Source organism: Osmerus eperlanus, chromosome 28 (assembly GCF_963692335.1).
Source record: "Osmerus eperlanus chromosome 28, fOsmEpe2.1, whole genome shotgun sequence".
Classification (NCBI taxonomy): domain Eukaryota; kingdom Metazoa; phylum Chordata; class Actinopteri; order Osmeriformes; family Osmeridae; genus Osmerus; species Osmerus eperlanus.
This window is the reverse complement of record NC_085045.1, coordinates 5311664-5335580: the sequence shown is the minus strand read 5'-3', so window position 1 is coordinate 5335580 and position 23917 is coordinate 5311664. Positions and strand designations below refer to the sequence as shown.

The 23917-nt window shown below is 51.3% G+C and overlaps 3 protein-coding genes across 3 annotated transcripts; 1 reads left to right on the top strand and 2 right to left on the bottom strand.

Annotated features, from left to right (window-relative positions):
- Positions 1-144: 144 nt before the first annotated feature.
- Positions 145-14376, top strand: skic3 (SKI3 subunit of superkiller complex). Its single transcript, XM_062454368.1, has 41 exons — positions 145-287; positions 689-786; positions 931-1074; positions 1165-1256; positions 1366-1441; positions 1535-1675; positions 1874-1972; positions 2162-2270; positions 2378-2518; positions 2730-2831; positions 2943-3061; positions 3176-3262; positions 3369-3472; positions 3580-3706; positions 3886-4065; positions 4330-4454; positions 4556-4806; positions 4908-5010; positions 5256-5438; positions 5521-5677; positions 5804-5882; positions 6026-6087; positions 6207-6263; positions 6421-6489; positions 6801-6875; positions 7089-7230; positions 7473-7566; positions 7712-7789; positions 7920-8044; positions 8141-8264; positions 8387-8611; positions 8955-9027; positions 9120-9173; positions 9270-9381; positions 9545-9673; positions 9771-9895; positions 10133-10309; positions 10878-11030; positions 11633-11763; positions 11908-12037; positions 13322-14376. The coding sequence occupies exons 2-41, from the start codon at positions 697-699 to the stop codon at positions 13409-13411; spliced, it is 4734 nt and encodes a 1577-aa protein (XP_062310352.1). The 5' UTR covers positions 145-287; positions 689-696; the 3' UTR covers positions 13412-14376.
- On the bottom strand, positions 14338-15415 carry gig2p (grass carp reovirus (GCRV)-induced gene 2p). Its single transcript, XM_062454369.1, has one exon. It carries the CDS (start codon positions 15341-15343, stop codon positions 14636-14638), a length of 708 nt encoding a protein of 235 aa, XP_062310353.1. The 5' UTR covers positions 15344-15415; the 3' UTR covers positions 14338-14635.
- A 705-nt stretch (positions 15416-16120) lies between these two features.
- Positions 16121-23378, bottom strand: fam81b (family with sequence similarity 81 member B). The gene is made up of 8 exons (XM_062454452.1): positions 23311-23378; positions 22668-22875; positions 21544-21662; positions 20739-20868; positions 20043-20149; positions 17790-17925; positions 17490-17685; positions 16121-16396 (listed from the first exon to the last, which is right to left on the bottom strand). The coding sequence occupies exons 1-8, from the start codon at positions 23352-23354 to the stop codon at positions 16263-16265; spliced, it is 1074 nt and encodes a 357-aa protein (XP_062310436.1). The 5' UTR covers positions 23355-23378; the 3' UTR covers positions 16121-16262.
- Positions 23379-23917: the final 539 nt, after the last annotated feature.

Sequence of the window (23917 nt, the reverse complement as noted above, 5' to 3'; positions counted from 1 at the left end):
ATGTTTGTGCTAAGCATGTATATAACGCAGCAATAAAGAAGAATGCATGACTATCTGTATGGCTGATGTGTTGTGAACGTTTTCGACTGTCGTTCTTCAATTTACGGATTCGGCACTTGTAGACTTTTATTTTGAAAGTTCAAGCTAGCCCAGCTACCGCTAGCTATCTATCTAGCTTCAAATGTGTTTACTTATGTCAGCTGTACTGCCCAATGTTTACACAACCAACTAGATTATAGCTATTATTATTGTTATGCTAACCGTTTACACTCCTGGACTATAGAAGGGTATGTACAGATGGTGTTCGGTCATATATCACTTATTTGTGAAATCAAGTTAATACTTAGAAAATATAGCTAACGTTAGCTTGTAAATTAGCTTGCTGCCTGTAGTTGCTAGCCAACACATAGACCTACTTAGCAAACTAACGCTGCATTGGCAATGCTAGTAGTAGTAGCCTAGCCAACTGTCAGTTCAAGTTTCTGCGGTTTGTAAGTACGTAAATAGTTAGCCAGGTAGTAACTGTGGTAGCCAGGTAGTGTCATAGAATCAGAGATAACAGTCAGTTGAACAAAAATCATAACAAGTTGCAAACTATTCATTCATTCATTGCCATACAGGCTTGGCTTGGGTCATTGTGTTTGGGGGTCTGGTTTGAACATCCCCATTGCATACTATGTACACTTAGCTGGAACAATGTCAAGCAAAGAAGTGAAATCGGAGCTGAAAAGTGCCAGAGAAGCTATTAAGAACAAGGAGTTCAAAGAGGCACTAAAACACTGCAAGGTAAGTGGCCTCTTCTTTGGAGGGACTGCCTATGTCCAATAATGCTCTGTCACCTGCAGTTGGACTGTCAGGCTGCATATTGCCTTTATAAAAGTAACATAGAAGAACACATGTCCAATGTTGAGCTTGTTTCCCATGGCTTAGGCTGTGCTGAAGCTGGAGAAGAACAACTACAATGCCTGGGTGTTTATCGGAGTGGCAGCGAGCGAGTTGGAGCAGCCAGACCAGGCGCAGACTGCCTACAGGAAGGCAGCGGAGCTTGAGCCTGAGCAACTACTGGCCTGGCAGGTATTGACACGCGGTTCAAAGGGAACCCTTTAAAAAAATAAAGAATGAATCGTAAAGAAGGCACATAAGATGTGTTTTTGTATGTCACAGGGGTTAGCTAACTTGTATGAGAAAACGGAGCAGATAGACTTTAAAGCAGAGCTGCCCCAGGTCTACCAGAAACTCGTACAGCTGTATGAAAGGTGGGTTGTGTTTTTTAAAACGGCATGTCTGCCGTTCACCATTCCCCCTTTTTTGTCCGTTTCTCATTTTGGTTCGGATTGTAATCCGTGCGCCTTTATCCATTTACAGTTCAGACAAGACCAAATGTTACGAGGCCATCCAAAAACTGTCAGACATCTACCACGCCCAGAAGAACTATTTACAGGTATGCATATCGTTGGGATCACCTACAGTGGTGTGTGTGTGTACTATAAACTGTACACAAAATGGACTATGTGAATGTGATTGTGCCATCAAGGTGGCCACGTTGTGGCAGCGTCTGATCCAACTGAAGGAGGGAGAAGCTGTGGAGAAGGTCGAGGTCCTAGGGCTCCTGCGCCGGATGAGCCTCCTACTGTCCGACAGCGTGGAGGAACAGGACAATGAGACACAGCAGCATGTAAGAGCTTCCACAACGACCTCCCCCCTCGTATGAGACACACTGCTGCTGTACGCGTGGCCGGGCATCACTGAATGGATTTGGTCATGTGTTATGATGTTTGGGCCACTTGGATGGTATTCCCGTTTCCGAGCCATTTTTGTCCGTACTGTTGGTGTTCCCTGTCCGATCGACGGATGTTTTTGCGAATGTTCACAGTTAATCGCGGCCTTGGAAAAAGCCATGGCACTCACTGACGGTGTTCCTGGTGAGGAACATCAGAAGCTCTCAGCCGACTACATCAGATGCCTCTCCAAGGTCTGTTCTCACTGGCTGCTGTCTCGCCACTAATGTCCTCACCACTTCCATTGTCGTGAAGATACCTTTTTTTTCCTGTTAACAACCTCGCTCTACTTCCTTTTCTACTCTCCTCTCTCTCCTCTCTCTCCTCTCTCTCCTCTCTTTCCTCTCTCTCTTCTCTCTCTCTCTATCTCTCTGTTTTTCCAGCTCTCCCATGAAGAAGCCAAGATGAAGGAAGCCTGCGAGTCCATGTCGTCCCTCTACCCCTCACACACCTTCCCCCTGGAGGTCATGTGTACACACTACCTCAACACAGGTAGGAACATTAGCACGTTTCGGCACAGGCGTCTCTCACAGCAGGAACTCACACAGCCGGCCAGCGACAGCACAGCCGTAACAGTAACCAGCTGTGCTTGCCTCCAGGGGTCCTCGGTGAGGACGCTGGTCGCTGGTTTGACCGGCTCTCGGAGTTGGACCCTGGCAGTGGCCTGGGCCACCTGGGAGTGGGAATCAGAGCTCTGGAGGAGGGCAAGTGTGAGGACGCCGTCAAGAATCTGGCCCAAGGTAGATTAATCACATGGTTAAACAGTAATAAACGTTGCCTGCTTGTTCTTGTGTCTTCCTTGAGGGTTTAGGCGGGTCTCGGTGCACTTCTATGGGCGTTTGTGAAGCCCTCTGTGACTTTGTAAAAAGGGCTATACAAATCCAATTGGTTAAAGCATGTAATTGGCTTAGCCATGCTGTTTCACCTAACGTGTCGCGGTGTGTCTGTCAGGGCTGAAGAAGATGCGCTCCTGCACAGTAGGATGGCACAGGCTGGCACAGGCCCAGCTCCGAATGCACCGCTACTCTGACTGCGCTGCGTCCTGCCTCCAAGGTGAACGGGTCCCCCTCCCCCTCAAGCTCGAACGTCCCGGACAGTTAGCCAAACAGGCGCCAAGTGGCGTGTTAGCGTGCGTAAACACCCCCTGCTTCTCCGTCCTGTCAGGGCTGAGCGGGGCTGGGCAGGAGGCGGTGAGGCCGAAGCTGCTGAGGCTGAGGCTGGAAGCCCTGGTGGGGAGCGGGGAGAAGCGGGCAGGAGAGCAGGCTCTGGAGACCCTCACCCAGGTATACCTGTCCCACACACGGAGCACCTCCCGCTGCCTCCGTCGCGGAGGGTTGTCGCGGCACATCAGGGAAGAAAGCGATTCCTCATAGCTGCTTCTGGTGTTTTCGCTCTAGCTCCCGGATGCTGAGAGTGACCCCGTCCTGGTGGCGTTGAAAGGCAGAGTGTATCTGCAAACAGACCAAGTGGATCAGGCGCTTCAGGTCAGGGTCCCTCCAAGATTCCTCCCCTCAAACTGTAGCTTGGTTTGTGTTTGTATGAGTTGCAGCCCATTAGGAGATTGTCATTCATGACAACTCACCTCCACAGGTGTCCTCTGAGTTGCTGGCCTCCAACCCTGACCTGGCTCAGGGCTTAGCTCTGAGGGGACTGGCTCAACTGGCCCAGGACCAACACCATCTGGCAGAGCAGAGGTGTGTGTGTGTGTGTGTTGGATGTGTTAACACGGATGGCTTTTCACCTGTTGCCTGAGAGTCCACATCCAATCTAGCTGATAAACCGTTCCCCTCTCCCCCTGCAGCTTCCTGCAGGCAGTGAGCCAGAGGCCAGACTGTGGGGAATACTACTTCCTGTTGGGGCGGCTCTACTGGGACATGGGGGAGGAGACCCGCAAGGACAGGAGCAAGGCCCACACCCACTTGCTTAAGGTGAGCTCTCTCTGTCTCTCTCTGTCTCTCTCTGTCTCTCTCTGTCTCTCTCTCTCTCTCTCTAGCTCTCTCTCTCTCTCTCTCTCTCTCTCTCTCTCTCTCTCTCTCTATCTCTCTCTGGCTCAGCGCTCCATCCTACAGTAGAGTAAACATGTCGGTCTTTGTGATGACTGTGTCAGGCGGCGAAGCTGGACCCGTACCTGGGCTGCGTGTTCCGGTACCTGGGCCACTACTACCGAGAGGTAGCCAGGGACCAAGGCAGGGCCAGAGGCTGCTACAAGAAGGCCTTTGAGATGGAAGCGGGCGATGTGGAGTCGGGGGCCGCCTCGGTGGACCTTAGTATGGAGCAGGGAGACATGGTGAGAGAGCAGCCTGCTGGACTCTGTGGTCCAGGGCACGTGCGGTAGTTGTGGAGATGCAGGCTTGACAAGGCACCCAACACTTTCTTTCTCTCTGTCTTCTTTTTTCCTGACTTTCTTTCTTTCCTTCTTTCTTTTTTTCGGTCTCTCTCTCTCTCTCTCTCTCTCTCTCTCTCTCTCTCTCTCTCTCTCTCTCTCTGTCTCTGTCTCTGTCTCTCTCTCTGTCTCTGTCTCTGTCTCTCTCTCTGTCTCTGTGTACCCCAGGACACAGCCCTAGCGGTGCTCCAGTCCGTGATAGAGAAGGCCAGTCCTGGCTCTGCTAAGTGGGCCTGGATGAGGCGAGGGCTCTACCACCTGAAGGTCGGCCAGCACCCCCAAGCTGTCTCAGAGTAAGACCGCTTACACACACACACACACACATTGACACAAACGGCCGCCTCTCGTATACCGTGACACTGACGCCCACCCACCCACACACTTGCCTCTGCAGCCTCCAGGCAACCCTGAGGGCAGACCCCCAGGACTGGGTGTGTTGGGAGTGCCTGGGCGAGGCCTACCTGCACCGCCGCAGCTTCTCGGCCGCCCTCAAGGCCTTCGCCAGGGCCCTGCAGCTCCAGCCCTCCTCCATCTACAGCCTCTACCAGACCGCCGCCATCAAGCAGACCCTGGGCAATTTCAAGGAGGCGGCCGCAGAGTACTCGCAGATCGTGTCGCGGGAGGACTATGTACCCGCGCTCAAAGGTAGGTGTGTGTGTGTGGGGGGGGGGAGGGGGGGCTTCTGTTGTTCTGGTATGGTGGCTGTGTCTCGGACGTGTCAAGTTTGTCTGGGCTCTGCCGCTCAGGTCTAGGCGAGTGCCTGCTGTCCTTGTCTAAAGGCTTGATGGAGGACTACAGGGATGGAGGGGCCATCGACCTCATCCAGAAGGCCATCCTTCACCTCTTCAAGTGAGGACTAGCAGCGCCACATGACTCAGTTCCCCATTCAGCATCGGAAGAGAGGGTTGGGTTTGCTGGGATTAAGCAAAACTCTGCTCTCTCTCTCTCTCTCTCTCTCTCTCTCTCTCTCTCTCTCTCTCTCTCTCTCTCTCTCTCTCTCTCTCTCTGTCTCTCTCTCTCTGTCACTCTCTCTCTCTCTCTGTCTCTCTCTCTCTCTCTGTGTCTCTCTATGTCTCTCTCTCTCTCTCTCTCAGGGCTGTGCAGCTTCGCCCAGACCTGTCGTGTCTGTGGAAGATACTGGGGGACGTCTGCACCACGGTCAGCGCTGTCTCTCTCAACCGGGCTCACGTCCTGGTACCAGGCCCCCTGGCCGGGCTGCAGCCAGCAGACCAGAACCACCCCCTCGACCAGGCCCAGACCCTCCGAGTCGGGGAGAGGTGAGGCATAAAACCACGCCGGTCCGACGAGCGACCGTCTGTGCGCGTTGTGAACGGCTGATGCATGGGTGCGTTCGTTTAGGTGTTACGGGCGGGCCCTGAAGCTGATGGCCGAGGCCCCCAGCCTGTGGTACGACCTGGGGCTCAACTACCACCAGCAAGCCCGCCTGCTCTGCTCCACACAGGGGGAGGAGGAGGACCCGAGCTCCCTGTCTCTCCTCCTGGAAAAGGCCCAGCAGGTAGTGCCGTCCCTGGGGGAGGAGGGAGAGGGTCTCCCTGGAGGGCTGGAGGGAAGGGAGGTCCATTTTGCTATATTAAATGTCTAGAAAATAACCTTTTTAAGAATATCTTTCTCTCTCTCTCAGTGTGTGAAAAAGGCAGTCATGTTGGACAGTGGTAACCATAGCTACTGGAACGCCCTCGGAGTGGTCGCCATGAGCAAAGGTATGGTCGTGAGCCACTTTTTTTTATTTCTATATTGACTAAAACAGAACCTTCTTTACCCTATGGTCCTGGCATTGGGACTTGGCACATTTGAAACAGGTAACTACTTGTTTGTGGCTGAAAGTGTCTCTCATCCCCCTCAGGACTTGAGAACTTTGCTCTCGCTCAGCACTGCTTCATAAAGTCCATACAAGTGGAGTCCAGTGTGAGTATTAACACACACACACACACACACACTCACACACTCACCAACACACACACAGTGCATCGACTATGTCTTGTTGCAATGTAAACAATCCCACAAACACATTTCTCCTCCTCCAGAATGTTGTCGCATGGACAAACCTGGGTGTGTTATATCTGAAGAAGGACAACATTGAGGTATTGCTTGTATTTCGTGGATTTTAGTCAATTTAATGGACAATAAGCCTTTCGTATCGACTCTATATTCCTGCTTTCACTTTTAGCAGGAAATGTGATTTTTTGGGGTGTTTCATTTCATCCATCTCTCGTGTCTCCTCCTCCATGCCTGACCCAGCTCTCCCACGAGGCGTTCAAGATCGCCCAGTCTCTGGAGCCTCTCTATGTCCGCTGCTGGATCGGACAGGTACCACAACCGTGCTTCTTCCTTTACGTGTTTACATGGATTCATTTAGCAGACTAGTAACAGCAGCAGATCATCCAAAACAATTTGGGATAAAAGCTTCTACGTAATGAATATGTCATACATAATCATGACATGGTCAATTTCATGATTACGATTATGTCAATTTCGCAGTGTCCACAGGAAGTCTACCTGTGGTGTTCTTAGATAAAGTGATTCCTGTGAGTAGAGTCCTCGTTGGAAAATGTCCTCCCTAGCCCTAACCCATTCCTGTCTTCCTCCCGACTCTCCCACCTGTCCCTCGGCCGTCCCAGGCCCTGATAGCAGAGCGAGTGGGCAGCTGCGACACCATGGACCTGTTCAGACACACCACAGAGCTGGGCACACACGTACGTCACCCCCTAAACCTCACCCCGGGACTCTGGGTCACAAGACGCCACCGGCATTTCCCCTCACGCTCTCACTTTTTCTATCCTGCTTTCTCCTTTTTTTCCTTCTCCTCCCCTCCACCTCTCCCCTCTCTCTCCCCCCTACCTCGCTCTCTTTCCCCCCTTCCCCCCCCCCCCCCTCTCTCTCTCCCTGTTTCTCTCCCTCCCCTACAGACGGAGGGGGTGAAGGGCTATGCCTACTGGGTGTGCGCCACCCTGCTGGACAAGACCAACCGAGACACGGAGCTGTACCGCTACAACATCGTCCAGATGAACGCTGTGTCTGCAGCACACGTGTCCCTCAGCAAATACACAGGTGGGCTGGGGGGAGAGGGGGAGGCTGGGGGGAGAGGGGGAGGCTGGGGGGAGAGGGGGAGGCTGGAGGGGGATGCTGGGGGGAGGGAGGGGGGAGGAATGGGCTGGGAGGGAGGAAGGGAGGACTGGGGGGGGGGGGGGGGACTGGGTAGGGGGTGTTTTGTGCAACGTTATGCTAGGTGATGATGTGTTGTCTGGCCTGACCGTGGTGATGGTATGTGCTCCGTCGTGGGTTTCTCCTAGAGAGGATCCAGACCGATCCGGATGCCTTCATCATGCTGGGCTACCTCAACGAGCGCCTGCAGCTGAAGACCCAAGCCCTCCAGGCCTACCAGAGGTGTGTGTGTGTGTGTGTGTGTGTGTGGTTATGAGACAGCCAGACCTACTTCTAACAGCTCAAGTCTGTCTGAGGAGATCTTTTCGAGATTCCCCGTACTGGGTCTTACTGGTGGCCCGTGTGGTGTTGTCCCGTGTGTGTTCAGGGCTGTGGAGCTGCTTCAGACCCCGTCCTGTGAGGAGAAGCTGGCCTTCGCTCTGGGCAGCTACGGACGAGCCCTCTGGTAAACCCAAACTTTATCGACATCCTCTTAGTTGCGGACCTCTCTGTACAGGAGGGGGGCGACTTTAAGACGTCTTAAAAGTGTGTACATTCTGGAGCCTGGTGTCCAAGCCTGTCTGTCTGTCCTGCAGTGCCACAGGCCAGTGGGAGGACGCGGTCCGCGTTTACTCATCCACACCCCTAGAGGAGCTGCAGGACCTGGCAGGCCTGGCCCTGGCCTACTGCAGGGCCGGAATCACTCCAGACAGCATCAACGGTAAGGGAGCGTCTGGGGCTTTACAGTTACCGGGGGTTCAACTGTGGATCCCTCGACGTGTATCAACATTGCGTGCGTGCGTGTGTGTGTCGTCAGCCTACGAGCGGGCCCTGGCGTCGGCCTCCAGCGAGAAGGACAAGGCTTACGTCCTCACGTCCCTGGCTCTGCTGCAGCACAGGCTCGGACACTCGGACGCCGCCAAGACGCTGCTCTTCAAATGGTCAGCTGTCCCCCCCCCCCCCCCCCCCCCCCCCGCACACACCTCCCCCCCAGCTCTGCTACCCGGGGCTCTCCTAGGAGTCAGCATGGATAATCACCTCTCTGGTGTGTGTGTGTGTCTAGCTCCATGCTGAAGGAGCCCATCCCAGAGTCCCTGCTGTGTCTGTGCGCGCTGGGCCTGGTCCAGGGCGACGCCACGCTAGCCGGCGCGGCCCTCAACGAGCTGCTGAAGCAGGGCCGGGCCACCGGGGGCGCCGTGGAGGACCGCTGCCTGCTCACTTGCGCCCTGCTGGCCCTGCAGGGGAACTACAGCGCCGTGCAGAGAGAGGCCTCCAGAGCTGTCCACAGGTGGTCCTCGAACTCTCATAGACTCAATTAGATGTTTTTTTTTTTAAGATGTTTCCCTGCTCCAGCACACCTGATTCGAATGAAGGCTCGTTATCAGGCTTCTGCTGAGCTTCATAACGATTTCTCATTCGAATCAGGTGTGTTGGAGCAGGGAAACATGTAGAACATGCAGGGCCGTGGGCCCTGAGGACCAGGGTTGAGAAAAGCTGCCAGACAGGGCTTCCACAGTGTGATCTTGCTGGTTTCCTATAATTAGGCCTCTGTAGTGGTGTATATAAGTATGTAGTGTGTGTTAAAGGGGATTGTTGTTGACAGTAATCTGACCTGGATTTTCCTGGTCTAGTAATCCTGGAGATCCTTCTCTGTGGGCTCTGCTCTCCAGGCTGGTGCCACAGTACTATCCGAGAAAGGCCAAGGTAAGCTGACCACACGCACGCACACAGACACACACACACACATATCTGCATCGTTTGTAATGTGTGTGTGTGTGTGTGTGTTTGTGTTCCAGGGAGGTGCGATGGCAGGCCACGTCGCTTGTCTCTCCAGTATGACCCAGGGCAAGGTAGATACCTCACTCCTCTCCTCGACACTGTCTCACTCTGAACCGAACCCCACTTACTCCATACTGTTTGCTGCATGCTGCCTGTGTGTCCTGCAGAGGGCGCTGTTGTACAGTGGCGTGAACCAGCTGGCGTGTGGAAGACACTCGGGTGAAGACCCCAGCAGGAACCCCCTGAAGACCCTGCAGAGAGCTGTGCTGCTCTGTCCTGGTGAGACCACAGGGGGCGCTGCAACACCGGGCCCTGCCTCCACACACACACACACACACACACACACACATATATTACACACACACTTATGTATCAAGCCCTTTAGTCACAACCTCACTCCTTCCTGCCCTAATGGCTACTGACCTTCACCCCTCCTTCTTAGATGACCCTGCGGCCTGGGCGGGGCTAATGGCTGCCTGTCACACTGAAAACGCCACCTGCGCCCTGTCTGGCTCCGCCCCAGGGAGACGGGGATTGGAGCAGATCCTGATGGGGGTGGTGTCCGAGAAAGGTCGACACAACCGGACGACATTGTCCTTCCTGCATGTGTGTCGATGTGGACGCACCAGTGCGTGTGTGTCTAACCCTGTGTGTGTGTGTGTGTGCAGTGCGCTGTGTGGAGGAGGGCGACCGGCCCCTGGCCCAAGCCCTCGAGGGCTGGGTGTTGCAGCAGGCCGTAACAGGACTCACCCTGGGGGGGGAACTGGACCAGGCCGAGACCCTCTGCTCCCAGGTACACACTCGCCTCAAACACACACTCACATTCTCTCTTTCTGCTTCAAGACACCTGCAGTCACTTCTGACTTGCTCTCTCCCGCCTGTTAACCCCCTCCTATCTGTCTCTCTCTCTCTCTCTCTCTGTGTCTCTCTCTCTGTCTCTCTCTCTCTGTGTCTCTCTCTGTCTCTCTCTTTCTCTGTGTCTCTTTCTCTGTGTCTCTGTCTCTCTCTCTCTCTGTGTCTCTCTCTCCAGGTCCTGACTGTGTCTCCAGAGCAGCCGGCTGTGCTCCTGCTGCTCAGGCAGGTGCAGTGTGAGCGCCTCCTCTTGGCCAGCGCCGGTACTGCCCCTCCTGCCGCCCTGCCAGACGCGGTGCTGGAGCAACTCAGCAGTGCTGTCCTGGCCAACCACACGTCTGCTGCAGCCTGGCACGTGAGTCACACACTTGGGTGTAGCTCAGTGGTTAGAGCGTTTGACGGCAGATCCAGAGGTTGTAGGTTCAACCCCCACCCTGAATTTGTTGCTTTAGATACGTTTCTGCTGAAGGAGTGCATCATTTATTATTGTTTTAAAGGGTATCAAGGGTTGTCATGCAAGAAAAGCAAAACATGGTTCAAATGAATATTGTCAAAGGCAATAGCAGTATATAAAAAAAATATGCTCTCTGTGAACTACTTTGCTTGCATTGAAAATTCTCCCTTGAACTTTGACACATGGTTTTATCAGAGAGTTGAAGAGTGTGATTGTAAAAATAGCATGCATTAGCCTGGGAGAGGGGAGCTAGCGATATTCCTGCATTTCTCTCTGTGTGTGTGTGGTCCAAAAGACACGACCGCTTAATGACCGAGTTCAAAGGCTCCGTGTTAGTGTCGTTAGTGTCAACTGGAAAAGGAAAGTGACATTTTTATTTTCTCCCACTCTACCCTCTGCCCCCCTCTCCCCCTCCACCATTCCACCCTCTTTCCTCTCCCCAACCCCCCCCCCCCCCCCTCTGTCTCAGTGGCTGGCGGAGGTGTACCGCAGCCAGGGCCTGCTCGTCCAGGCCGTCGTGGCCTACAGGCAGAGCCTGCAGCTGGCCTCTCAGCTGGGCCTGCTCAGCGCCCAGGTGGCCAGCCTCCTGCGCCTGGCTCTGCTAGCCCTGGGCCCCTACATGGTGAGTCCTCTCCCTGGGTGAGAGAGAGAGACGGAGGGTGGGGGGTCTGGAAGGTCTTAGGGTGGAGGGGATGGGGAGGGACAGACTGGAAACTATAGGGTTTATTAGCATGGCCATAACTCTCACTGTGTATACTGTATAGCCTTGCATATGGCCCGCACGCACAGACTGAAAGGGTATTCTGATGAAACACATGCTGGAGGCTGGAGAGGGACTGGGACGAGGCGTACCCTTCCCAGAAGCCCCTGCTGTCTGCAGTGGTCTGGTCACAGCGACTGCACCAGAGGAGGGATGAGTAAACACGACCCTGGGAGGCCCGACAGGAAGTCATGGGCGCGCAGGGCAAGGCCAGGTGGAAATGTAAACAGAACCAAGGCCAGGCGTTGTTTGGTTTAGAGAGTATAGGCTTTCATTCTCTGCCCAATAGGCTTTTCTGTCTGACCAACAACCCCTGCCTCGGCCCCAGAGAGGCTGTCTGACTTCATGCTCAAATGGGAACCGATGACACGCTTGGATATGCAGGGGATGGGTTCAGTTAGCATTAATCAGATCACCGGTGTGCGTGTGTGTGTGTGTGTGTGCGCTGGCTCGCATGCCTCCAGGCGGGCGTCCCCGGTAGCGACTGGAAGGACCTGGTGATGGAGGCCACCGCCGAGGTACTGAAGCTCGGCCCCTCCCCCGTCGCCATCCTCATACAGGCTCTGCTGCAGTTCTCCACCAAGATGGCCGCCAGGTAGGTGACCCTCGGCCCGTCCCTGGCACCTCTCATTCAGCTGGTGAGGAGAGACGAAACCCCCCCCCCCCGAGGCTGAAGAGTCATTTCATGGAAACCCTGACACGTGGGTGACCTCTTGTTTGTTGCCCCTCCGCCCCCCAGGGAGACCAGACGGCTCCTGGAGAGGGTGGTGTACGACCCCTCCCGCAGCTCCCCTCACACGGTGCAGTCTGTGGCCCGCTGGTATCTCCTCAGGCACCTCCACGCCAAGGACGACCTGGAGCTGATGGACGTACGTTCACGTTGAACACACACACACACACACACTCTCATCTCTACCCTGGTCCTCAGTGGCCCGCTGTCCAACACACCTGATTCAAATGAATGGATCATGATTAAGCTCAGCAGAAGCCTGATAACGATCATTCATTAGAATCAGGTGTGTTGGAGCAGGGAAACATCTACAACATACAGGACAGTGGTCCCTGAGGACCAGAGCCCTATACTATAAAGCCAGATTTAGGGTTAGCGAGGTACCTTCAGGTTTAACTCAGGATTTTCAGTATCACGACAGTGGTTCACTTCATGGTAACTCACGCTGCACACCTAACCTATTTCGTAGTAGGTTATGTATGAGAACAGATTAACACGTATAAAAGCACCACCTACTGACCAACCTAAAGCGTCTTGGAAAATGGCATCACCATTTGTTGAAGATCCCGTGGATGTAATTGGATGGAAAACACTATTGTATTTAGTCAGATGTACTACTGCCTTAATGAATGATAATGAGAAGGCCATTAACTTGCGCATTCATAGTCGGCAGTTTTCTCCCAACATTCCTTTCTTTTATTAGAAGCAGCAACAATGTGGCTTTTCACTTTAATTATGCTCTTAAACTTCGTTTTTTTATTAATTTTTTTTTTGAATGTTTGCTGCTCTTGTGAAGTACGGCGCTCTAGACTTGTGCCTGTTTGTAATTGGTCACATTTTGCAAACACGCCCCTTTTTATGTGAACGCACTCATCGCTCAAGTGGGGGAAACCTGGGTTGAGTTAAGGAGCTGATAACCACCGTCGTGATACTGCTTGGCGCGATTGCGGTTGTTAGGCTTCGTGAAGCAAGATAACGAGACCTTATCCTGGGCGTGTTGAACCTGCTTCATAGTACAGGGCCCAGGGTTGAATACCGCCGCTGTAGAGAAGTTGACGTGTGACCAACCCTGGGTGGCTATGACGCACAGCACAGGTCATAATGGAGGAGCAGCCTTCAGGGTTGAGGTATGTCGGCGAAGAGTGAGATCCAGAGAAGGAGGATCCATAACAGGCGTCTATGATGTATTGCAATACTTCGACCCCTCTGCAGCAAGCATGTCTCTAGGGGAAGTAGGGTTTCTGTAGAAGTGAAGTGAGAGAGAGAGAGGTCTGGTTGGAGACACAGATGTAGCAGGCCTAAGACTGCAGAGGCTAGAACAGGTAACGCACTGAACTGCATTCACCCCCCCCCCCCCCTACACACACACACGCACACACACACCCCATGTCCTCTAAGTGATTCCTGCTTTGGTTTTCTGTAGACCCTCCTGGACCAAGCCAGAGCCTGCGGAGACGGGAGGCTTCAGGAGTTCCACACTCTGCTCACCACCTCCTCCTCCAACTCTTGCTGAGCTTCCTTTGCGGACACCCCGCCCCCCCCTTAACCCCGCCCCCCCCTTAACCCCGCCCCCAGCTTGGACATGGCAGAATCCGTGTGGCCCTGCTGAAAACCAGGAACAACACATGAACTGAAATCAAGCATCTCTGAATTCCTCGTCCCTCTGCTTGTCTGAATGATTCGCTGCGGCTCTGTGATTTCTGAAAAAAAGGTATGCATAGGGAGTCATCCATAGAATGTGTGGCTCTGTCACGAGAATAAGCACTTAGACGCTCGCTTTCCTAATCCACGGTAGAACAGAGTCCCAAACCATTGACTGTGGGTGTATAATGATGCCCATTCATTGTCCACATTATCTTATCATGTATGTGCAATCCAGCTGGCCTGTCACAGATAGCCATTCCCAATAATCCTGTCGCCGTAATCGTGTTGGTGGAAGATGTGATAGCACACTGTGCCCACCGGTGGAATCGGAACAACAAGCGTGGTCTGAATGGGCGTTAATTGTGCCTGCGTAGTTGTTATGTCTATGCTTCGCCAAACCACATCAGTCCTTCCCAGGCTGGTCTTCACATCTGCCTTCAGACGTTTCGAAATATGAACTTAAGGATGGTTTTCATTTGCCGCCTAACACAGGCTGTCGACGCGGAAAGCGGTACCCGTGTTTGTCCAAAAGCCTTCACCACAAGCTGTGTGCGCGAGTCGGCACCTGGCCACTCGCAGGGAGATGAGAAGGATTCTGGAAAGACCATGTGTCCTCTCACAGCGGCCGGTCTATTGTGCAGCCGTCAGTTGGAACGGCCAGATCCGTATCACACGTTTGATTTAATCGGAGATGGATTGCTCGGTGATGTCTGAAATATATCGCTGTGAAAATAATTCGTCGAAACGGCCATCAACAACGACTTTATTCATTTAATTGTGATTAAAAAAAAGGGGTTTTGCCAACAGCAACCAAGATTGTGCTTTTTTTTCTAAGAATAGAAAGAGGTTCAGTGGTTATCCTGGATATTCACATAACACTGAAGAAGAAATGTGGAGGTGTAACAACCTCCACATTCCTCCCACGATTGTACAGTGCACATATCAATATTTGGCATGGCTTGATAGGATTTGTATCATTTCCTGACAGAGAGAGTGGAATGTTAAGATGCAAACCGAATACAGCTCAATTATGTCCTTCTGGATGTTCCGACCTACTGCCCGAGAGTCCGGCACGGTACGACCCTCCCCATCCTCAACCGCAGAGGCTGGCCGAGCACACGTGCTTGACCATGAAAGTGCAGATCTTCTGCCCGCAGCCCCAGCACTGCTGCAGGGTGTGCGTGTTACTGGGCGGGCTCTTCCTGTTGCACACGGCGCACACGCCTCGGCCCCCCGCGGCCCCTCCTCCGCTGCTCCGCCCGGCTCCACCGCCCCCCGACCGGTGGGGGGACTGGCCGATGAGCCGGCGGAGCTCCGCGAGGACGATGGAGTCGGGCGCCAAGGCGACGCCGGCCACCCGGATCCGCTGGGGGTCGAACACGCAGTCCTCCTCCAGGCCGCTGGGCACGGCCTTCATGCCGCAGTTGGGGGGCACCCAGGCCGTGTCGTACTTGTGCTGCGTGTGCCAGCTCTTCTGCATGGGGTGGCCGTCCTTGTCGATGCGCTTGACGCGCCCCACGTCCACGTCGAGGGTCAGGACGACGCGGGCGGCGACGTGGGCTCCCAGGGGGTAGCGCTCGGCCTTCTTCTGGTCGCGGCTCACGTACACGCCGGCGCCCAGCATTCCGTCCGGAGACTGGCGGAAGCCGTTGGCGATGATGAGCCGGGCCGTTTGGACGGTGGTGCCGTGGTACATGGTGTAGGTCTTCCCGTCTTTTGGCGTTTGAGCTTCGGTTAGTTCTACCCCCAGAGTGGATTCGTCGTCATAGACCACTTCCCAGCCATTGTATGACACTGACATCTTCCTATAGATTAAAGAATCTCAGGTTCATGGCATGCGGTTTCTTTCAGTCTACAGCTTGTGAATTATGGTGAACTTCAAGGCTACATCAAGAAAGAATAACGTTTTATGATAATATTACTACAATGTAATTCTTGTAATTGTTTTTACATTCAGTCAACTTCGGACAAGTTGGGCAATGGGAGTTTCGTTTTTACATAGGCTACATAAAAAAAATACTTTTTAATTACTTCCAAAAGTCACAGTGATATTTAAGGATATGTATCTCGAGCTAATAAAGAATATGTGGTGCCCAACCGTTTGAAAATAGCATGAAATTGAAAACGTATTTCTTACCTTTTTTTCTTATCGGCAAAAGAATGAAGTTGCTGTACAGTAACGTACTTTCACTTTCTCTTCAGCTGACAACGACGGTGACGCGCGTATCAAAACTCGTTACAGAAAATCGTAGGTCTGTTTTTATTTATGACCATAAAGATTTATTTTTTGCAGGAAACATCAAAGTTTTTAACAACATAAGGGAATGTAAGTGGACGAAGTAGACAGCACGAAAAAATATAATATGCTACCATGCATACACAATTATTAGTAACCAGGCCTCTAGAGTTCATGTTTCACGTTTTGGTAATAGTAGGTTATTTAGTTTAGGCACTGATTCTATGTAGCTATAACAAAGAGCAAACGTAATTCTTATTGACAAGGACCAGGATCCAAACAAAAGAAACATCATTAGAGAATTTAGCTTAAAAATAATACAGATGATACATGCAGTGATTATTTTCAGAGCGAGACCGCTGGATAAAAAACTAAACGTTCTCAAACCATACAGTTCAGAATAATGGAACACATACCGTGTTTCAATTAGTAAATCAATATTTCAAATCTCAGATGTAGTAGGTATACCTTCCCCAGAGCGATGTCACGTGTCTCTTAACTGCACAACCTTCCTGTGGATTTGTCTGATGTCCTTCTGCAGCTTGTCTTTGTCCAGACGGGCTTTGGTGTCAACTATCTGCCTCAGGGATTCTATAGCATCATGGATGGACTTGAATCCTTTTTCATCACAAAGACAGAGACAGGCAGAGAAAGAAAGGACTGAATAAGTAGCTGTCCAGGTAGGTAGATTGCTACCCTTTGATGGACTTAGCGTATTGTTCGCCCAATTCCTTCATCTCGACTCAGGTACCTGTGGGTTAGAGGGGCAGTGGTCAGCATTAAGGATTTGGGCCTGCCTTGGACCATGAAGGTTAATAGCATTTTTTCAGCCGTGGCCAACATTAAAAGCATCATCTATAATGCATATGGGCCCCCTTCCCAACCTTTCTCCTCTCCACTTGTCTGAGGGAATGATTGAAGGGTCCTGCAGGCGCAGCCTAGCCCAGCCAGACAGACTGGAGGCGGAAAGGTGATTCACTCCTCTTTACAGCAGCTCTTATTTACTCGGTCCATTCAGCTATGGTGACAGAACTACAACTTCAAAAGCCATAGAGAGGGAGGGAGGGAGGAAGGGTGGGTGGCTGTTCTCCGTAAACTCCGGCCCTGGAAACATGAGACATAAATTGCCACCGGGATGGGATGGTGAGGAGGATGGATTTCGATCTCACCTGTGTGAAACTGCTCATCCTCAGCCTCTGTGTCCAATTACAACGTTTCAACACCGAGATGAGGCCAGAGATAGCATCAGCCCTATGGAGTTCCGTGTAAGGCTTTACGTAAGCAACCATTGCAAATGGTCGCATAGTATAATGTGTCTCTCTGAGTTGAGTTTCACTGTGAAACACTTGGACCGGTCACCTCCTATTCATGCCTTCATAACTCCTGTTCTCACATTGCCCATTGCCCATTGATGGCCCAGTTAGCCGCCTGCTGTATTTGTTTCTCAGCTCAGGTGGTTTTGATGATCTCAGTCGACCAGAACAGGCTCAGACATCTGTGAGTGCAGGGCATGTCAATAAATGATGAATGAATCCAAACGGCAGCCAATTGGAAAGAAGCACCATGGGCTCCTCTCCAATGGAGCCCACGATACCTTGTTCCAATCGCACAGCGGTCACACGCCAACTCCCAAACTCCCGAAAGGTGTCTCTTCCGGGGGTTTTACAGAGCCCACTGGCCTCTCAGTTGAAGTGAGGTGAAGGGGACTAACCTGACTGGTACTCCTGTTTGGCCAGCTGCAGCTCTTCTCGGAGGCCGGCCTCCACCATGGCTATCCTGCTCTGCAGTTTAGCCTCCGAGCGTTTCACCCTGTCTGTCTGCCTCTCCTGCACCAGCCGGCCCTCGGACTGGTCCAGACGCCCAGCCAGCAGACGGAGCTGGCCGTCTAGACGCCCCTCCACCTCAGCCTGTGGACACACACGCACAGGGAAAACCTGTTTTGATGGAGGAGGAGAAAAAAAAACAAACAATCGCAGTGCACCAAGCCGAACAGCACACACAGACACTGTACCGTGTGCTCATGCAGGAGCGCTTGCAGCCGCTCTCTGGCCTGGGTGTGTGTCTGCTCCCAGGTTTGGAGACGCTCCTCTGTCCACCTCCTCAGCCGGTCCGAGTCCTCCCTCGCCTGCTTGAGACCGCTGGAGCTCCTGCGGAACATCGTCAGGTGACCACACGAGGGAATGAATGATGTTGGAACACACCTCGTAAATCTACCGGGGGGGGGGGGGGCATATGTGCCCGTTCCCCAGGTGACAGCAGAGCCCTTTCTCTTAGTCATTTGCTGAATATCAGCGATGGAGTGTGTGTTGGCAGACAGTCGCCATAGCGAGGAGATGTTCCCCCATCTCTGGGCTTCCGCTGAGCTCACAAAGCAGCCCTTGGAGGAAGGTCGTCATAGCGAGGCTCTCCTTGGTAAGGGCAACAGTGACCTTCACTGAGAAGGCCCATCACACACTTTGTTTTCTGTTTGAGCGGAGGGCAAGGCAGCTCTTCTCTCGGAGGCTGGTCTGAGGAGCAGCACCAGTCTCGATCTCTCTGTTTCTCTCTCTATCCATCTCTATCTCTCTCTTTCTCTCTTTATCCATCTCTATCTCTCTCTATCCATCTCTATCTCTCTCTTTCTCTCTCTATCCATCTCTATCTCTCTCTTTCTCTCTCTATCCATCTCTATCTCTCTCTTTCTCTCTCTGTCCATCTCTATCTCTCTCTTTCTCTCTCTGTCCATCTCTATTTCTCTCTTTCTCTCTATCCATCTCTATCTCTCTCTTTCTCTCTCTATCCATCTCTATTTCTCTCTTTCTCTCTCTATCCCTCTATCTCTCTCTTTCTCTCTCTATCCATCTTTATCTCTCTCTTTCTCTCTCTATCCATCTCTATCTCTCTTTCTCTCTCTATCCATCTCTATCTCTCTCTTTGTCTCTCTATCCATCTCTATCTCTCTCGCCCGCCAGAGGAAGAGAGAAGCAGCCAAGTGGCCGTCTGTCGTCGGCCCCGCGACTGAACACAAAACCCCTCAACACTCAGGAGTCACGTGTGAGAGATTACATGTAGTCATTTTTACATTTAGTCAGAGATGGGTCAGATAAGGGCCGTCACCTTGGACAAGGTGCGCCAGCTTTCCCCTCAGTAGTTTGACACACACAGGAGCACAGTACCTCCAATGACTCATCAGTTTATTTCTCATGGGTGTCATTTGGTAGCTAAACAATGACCCTCCCCCTCAAAATTCCCTCTCCTTCTTCTCATCTAGAGTTTCGCCTTGGCTGAGAGGTTCAGCGAGGCAGGCAACTTACACCAGAGTAAGTTCAGCTCTGTGTGTGTGTGTGTGTGCGTGCGTGGCACAGGAAAACAGAGAAAGAAAGAGAGAGGCTACTGGGCAGTGTACCAGGACGTGACCTAACTACAGATGAGGCTAACCCAGGAAGTCTTGTTCAGTACCCGATGCCGGCTGGCCATGGCAGCTAATACAGATTGATTTCTTCAAACCTAATTCTAATGAAGGTTTCTATTATAGACATGATACCATTGCTTCTGGACTGTAAACAATGAATGTGCCTTTTCACTTCTGGTGACTAATATAATATATTCCAATGAAATATCCGTAGCTCTTCCCTAGTGTAGCAAATACAAATTGCATACTCTTTTATGATGTATATGGTAACATAAAAGAAGTCTGGATGGGGTTTGGCCTACATTATAGTTGATGTAGCCGTATGTGACAGAACCAGGCAGCTATTTTGCATCCGTGAAAAGGCGTGAGTGTATTGTTGATTTGCAGTTTTTGTTCCACTTGTGCAGGGCATCTTATCAAACACATCTATTAAAAGCTCGCTGGGCCTCAGCTACGGAGATGGCAGATGGAGACCAGAGAAGCGTTAAATAACATTCAGAACAACAAACAGCAACAGCGACAACAAACTCGAAAGCCACCAGAACGCCGGGCGCCTTTCTCGGTTAATGCTCGGAGCAATGTCTGCATGGGTTCTGCATCCACAAACAAAGCAGGCATCGGCAAACCTTCCTCAAGGGATAGAAAGGTCAGTCTTGGGGGGGGGGGGATGTCAAAGGGACCTAAGTGTTCAGGACCACTGCGGCCCTGCGGGGGAACTCTGTCCTAACCGAATCTGAAGAGATCGATTCCAGAGGATTTGTGACGGGAGGGTTTGGCAGTTTGTTTACTAAAAGCTCCGGGTGGTTGTCAGGGATTGGAAGCGACCTCGGTCTTGGATCGAGTTGAATGGGAAGGAAACACCTGATCCCCCACCTTTCCTCCAGGATGTGGATGTGGCTGTGCAGGTCAGCCCAGGAGCTCTTCTGTCCCAGGACCTTCTCGCTCAGAGAGAGCTCCAATTCCCCCAGCGCCCGAGACAGCTACACACACAGACACACAGAGCTTCATTACAGCAAGAGGTCAATGTATTTATGAACTGAAAAATGATCAACGCATCAACAATCTATCCTATGTGACCCGTCTGTCTATAGCTAGAGGGATTCTGAATGGATGAATACAAGTAGCAGAGTCCCCTTGCACTTAGCTGAATCAGACCTGTGTACGTTCAACATTGTTTTCCTCTCGGTTCCCTGAAATGTGGACCCAGCGGCTCAGTGACAGCGCTCCTGCCTGTGCTGATGACAGAGACCCACTTTCCACCCATTCCCAATTACCTTTATGGCAGCGCTTGACCACTCCCCAGAGTTAATGTGCCGCAGTCCCAGTGATATACCACCCGTCCCAGAGAACATAGAGCATGCTGGGAGTAGGAGGGAAGCTAAAGGAAATTGGACATACAGTACTGTATACAATACGTTTTTTGGGTGTGTTTTCTCCCAAGAACCGCAATCAGCACAGGTTAACGTTAGCGTAAAGGCAGACACTGGAGCGTTGGTTTTGGTCTGTGTGAGAGAGCATGTAAGCTCATGCAGAGCCGGCAATGTGAGAAGGGGGGGGGGGTGCTGTCACCTTGGTCTCCGTATCCCTGAGTGAGACCTCCAGGGCTGACCTGAGCTCCGATACCTCCCGCTGGAGCCTGAGGAGGTCACGCCCTCCGGAGCTAACGTCACCGGACAGCTTGGCGATGCTGGCGTCGCACCTGACAGACAGAGGCAGAGAGACAGAGGGAGAGGTGAAGACATTCTCACTCAGAAGGACAGTCTGTGCTGTTCTATTCTCCCCCGTTTTAAGGTGTGTACAAGGAAGCACATGAGGGAGATTTTGAAAACCTTCCAGAATATTCTTTTCACAGAAGGGAGGCGGTTATGATGTTTTTCAAATGTGTTTTTTTTGTAAGATGTGCCCCTATGGGGGAGAAGGGGATGCAAAGTTATTTCAATTACACAAATAAATCTCTAGGGGTGCACAAAACACTAATGAAACTCGCTGACAAATGGACTCCCTGGAGAAACTCTAGTTGCAAATGGCCTTAAAACCAAGGTTTCTAATAATGCAACTCATTTCTAGACAGCAACAATAAAGAGGAATGGGGTACTTTGTGTGTGTGTGTGTGTGTGTGTGTGTGGATCCTAGAAGAAGGCTTGAAATTACATTTTCTAGACGCATTTGTAGACCCATTTCAAAAACAATTGTTTAGCTTGCAGCAGTTGTAAAGATTTTTTGTGTCACTGGTAGCAGTTTCACAGATTGTGATTGTGTTCAACGAAAGCATTCTGAATGTGTGTCTTCACTCGAATGTCATGTGTGTAACCTGGACTATAGTACGAGGAGACATAGAGAGACAGCTGTTGGAGTGTAGACGGGTAGTGAGTACCTGGCCACTCGTCCTCGCAGGTCACCGATCCCCTCCAGGTTCTTGTGATCCAGGCTCTGAACGGCGAACGACGTCCCAGAGCTGACGCCGTCTCTCTGGATGATCTGTCTCTCCAGTACCTGCCCCATGACAACAACGACAGCAGCCACTGGGGTGACACTGCCCGGCACACCCACACCTTATCACACCACCTCTGCAACGAGAAGCACCTTCGAGAGCCAGACAAATGGACCAGGCTCTGTGGACTTCATTACCACAGAGCCTGGTCCTTGGCAGATGGTAGGCCGGACTATCGAACTGGTTGAATGGCATTCTCATTAATTTGATTAGGGTCCCGGTCTGGAGCGTTCTGCTGACTGTTCTCCTCACACACACGCGGACAAACATGCATGCGCACACTCACACACACACACACACACACACACTCACACACAACTATATGAAATCAATTTGGAGATGCCAGTTACTGTTTTAATGTTTAATAATGGTGACTGATCCACAAGTGCACTGTTCATTGTAGATATTTATTTCAGTATTTAATATTTTGATGTTACATGGTACTATAAGTGTAATTGTTCCATAAACAAAGCACTGTTTTACACTTCTATCTGTGAATGTACTCATCTGGCTTTGTTTACTGTGTAAGGCAGCCCTGTCTACCTGTGTTAGGTCATGTTTCTGGGCAGGGAAAATGCAGCTCTGGCAAAAAAGAATTATACCAGACATTGACTGATTAAACAACCACATTTTGTGTGCACCACTGTTACAGTATTACCTCTGCTAAGTGACTTTATTGGACACCATTCCAGAGCATTCATTGGTCGTCATTAAACTTATTGCTTGCTTAGGAGAAAAACTCCCATCTGGCAGAATGAGATAGTGAGGCTGGCTCGGGGTTCACTGAACGTTCTACCAAGTGTAATCAAACTAGACTGATCCATCTTACAGGACGAGAGACAGAGGGAGACAGAGAGGGAGAGTGAGACAGAGGGAGATAAAGAGAGAGAGATGTTGAGAGAGAAATAGATAGGTAGAGAACAGAATATAGAGACAAATATGTGCCCGGTGCAGGGAAATTCTTTATAATGCACCTCTAGTCTAAAGTGGTTCTAGTTGAACCCTACCTGGATGTCTGTGCTGAGCTGTTTGACGATGTGTGTGATGACTTGGATGTGGCTCTCCAGTAGCCGGCGAGAGGAGGCCTCTGATTGGACGCAGCCCTGGGTGGAGTGCAGGCTGGCCGCCACCTCCTCCTTGATCCTCAACGCCTGCTCCAGCAGCACGCTCATCGCACGCTCCTGATTGGTCAGCCGGCCTTCTACCACATCCGACCTAAGAGTAGAGACAATATGGTTTCCTCAGCCAGGTAGAAGAGGGTGTTCAACCACACAGCAGTGATGAGAATCCTGTGTTTTCTCCAAATAAGAAAGTGGCTCTTAAATGAGCAAATATAAATGTAACATACAGACATTGCGATTGTCTTGCACACCTACAAATCCAGTTTGACCTACAGAATTCTCTTTCAAATGTTCCCTGGCCTTCCTGTGTGTCAGCTCTCCAAAGGTGTCGGATGTTGTCATGGATTAGGGATTAATTTGATCACGGTGAGAGCAAGGGAGGAAGGTCACCACCGTTTCTCTGAAGCGGGTTTATCAGCTAGAGGAAATGGAATGTGCCTATGCACCCATTTGCAGAATCTGACTCGTGGGAGAGAATGAGAAAAGATTCTCTCGGGGTCGGTGTTTGAAGCTCTGAGGTCAAACCTACCTGTCGTGTGGCTGGTACGGTTGTAACATGGATTTGTCTGACATGATTCCTCCACCGAACAGACTCCCTTGAAATATAACATTATAACTGAATCTTGGTTGTCTTGCAAAACAGCTTACAACATGTACAATATGTTCAGCCTTCTTTCCTTTTCTAAAATTGACCAAACAAAAGTCAAACGCATAATCAAATTCAGTAGTAAGTCAACATTAAAGTTCTTAAAGTACGTACCAGTGGTCTAAAGTGCTGTCCTTCCTGTGTTTGTGCTGGTCACTTGGTAACTGCAGTAGATCAGTCTGAATGGGGAGTGTGTCACCAGCCCCTCAGAACCTGGCAACAACACAATCATGGATTTGATTGATGTTGCTATGAAACCTGCTCACTCTGCTCACTCAGCAAATGAGTAGGTTGTGTTGCAACAGGCAGTCCAGCCAGTTATTGAACCAGTATGCTCTTACCTGGATATATTGATCTGTGGTTAACATACAGACAGGCCACCTCTCTTCTCTCTGTCTCTTTAATGGCGTACACTGGGTTAGATCTATTTAGTCGGGGAAGGTGAACGTTAGCATTGCTGATAGTTGGGAAGTCTGCTCTAAGGAAACCC

Coding starts and splice junctions, on each gene's coding strand:
- skic3 (XM_062454368.1), top strand. CDS start 697: ATGTCAAGCAAAGAAGTGAAATCGGAGCTGAAAAGTGCCAGAGAAGCT. Junction 1,442..1,534: donor CCCAGAAGAACTATTTACAG/GTATGCATATCG, acceptor TGTGCCATCAAG/GTGGCCACGTTGTGGCAGCG. Junction 3,263..3,368: donor AAGTGGATCAGGCGCTTCAG/GTCAGGGTCCCT, acceptor TCACCTCCACAG/GTGTCCTCTGAGTTGCTGGC.
- gig2p (XM_062454369.1), bottom strand. CDS start 15,343: ATGTCAGTGTCATACAATGGCTGGGAAGTGGTCTATGACGACGAATCC.
- fam81b (XM_062454452.1), bottom strand. CDS start 23,354: ATGTCAGACAAATCCATGTTACAACCGTACCAGCCACACGACAG. Junction 17,686..17,789: donor CGCTCCTGCATGAGCACACG/GTACAGTGTCTG, acceptor GTGTGTCCACAG/GCTGAGGTGGAGGGGCGTCT. Junction 16,397..17,489: donor CAAACAGGAGTACCAGTCAG/GTTAGTCCCCTT, acceptor GTGATGAAAAAG/GATTCAAGTCCATCCATGAT.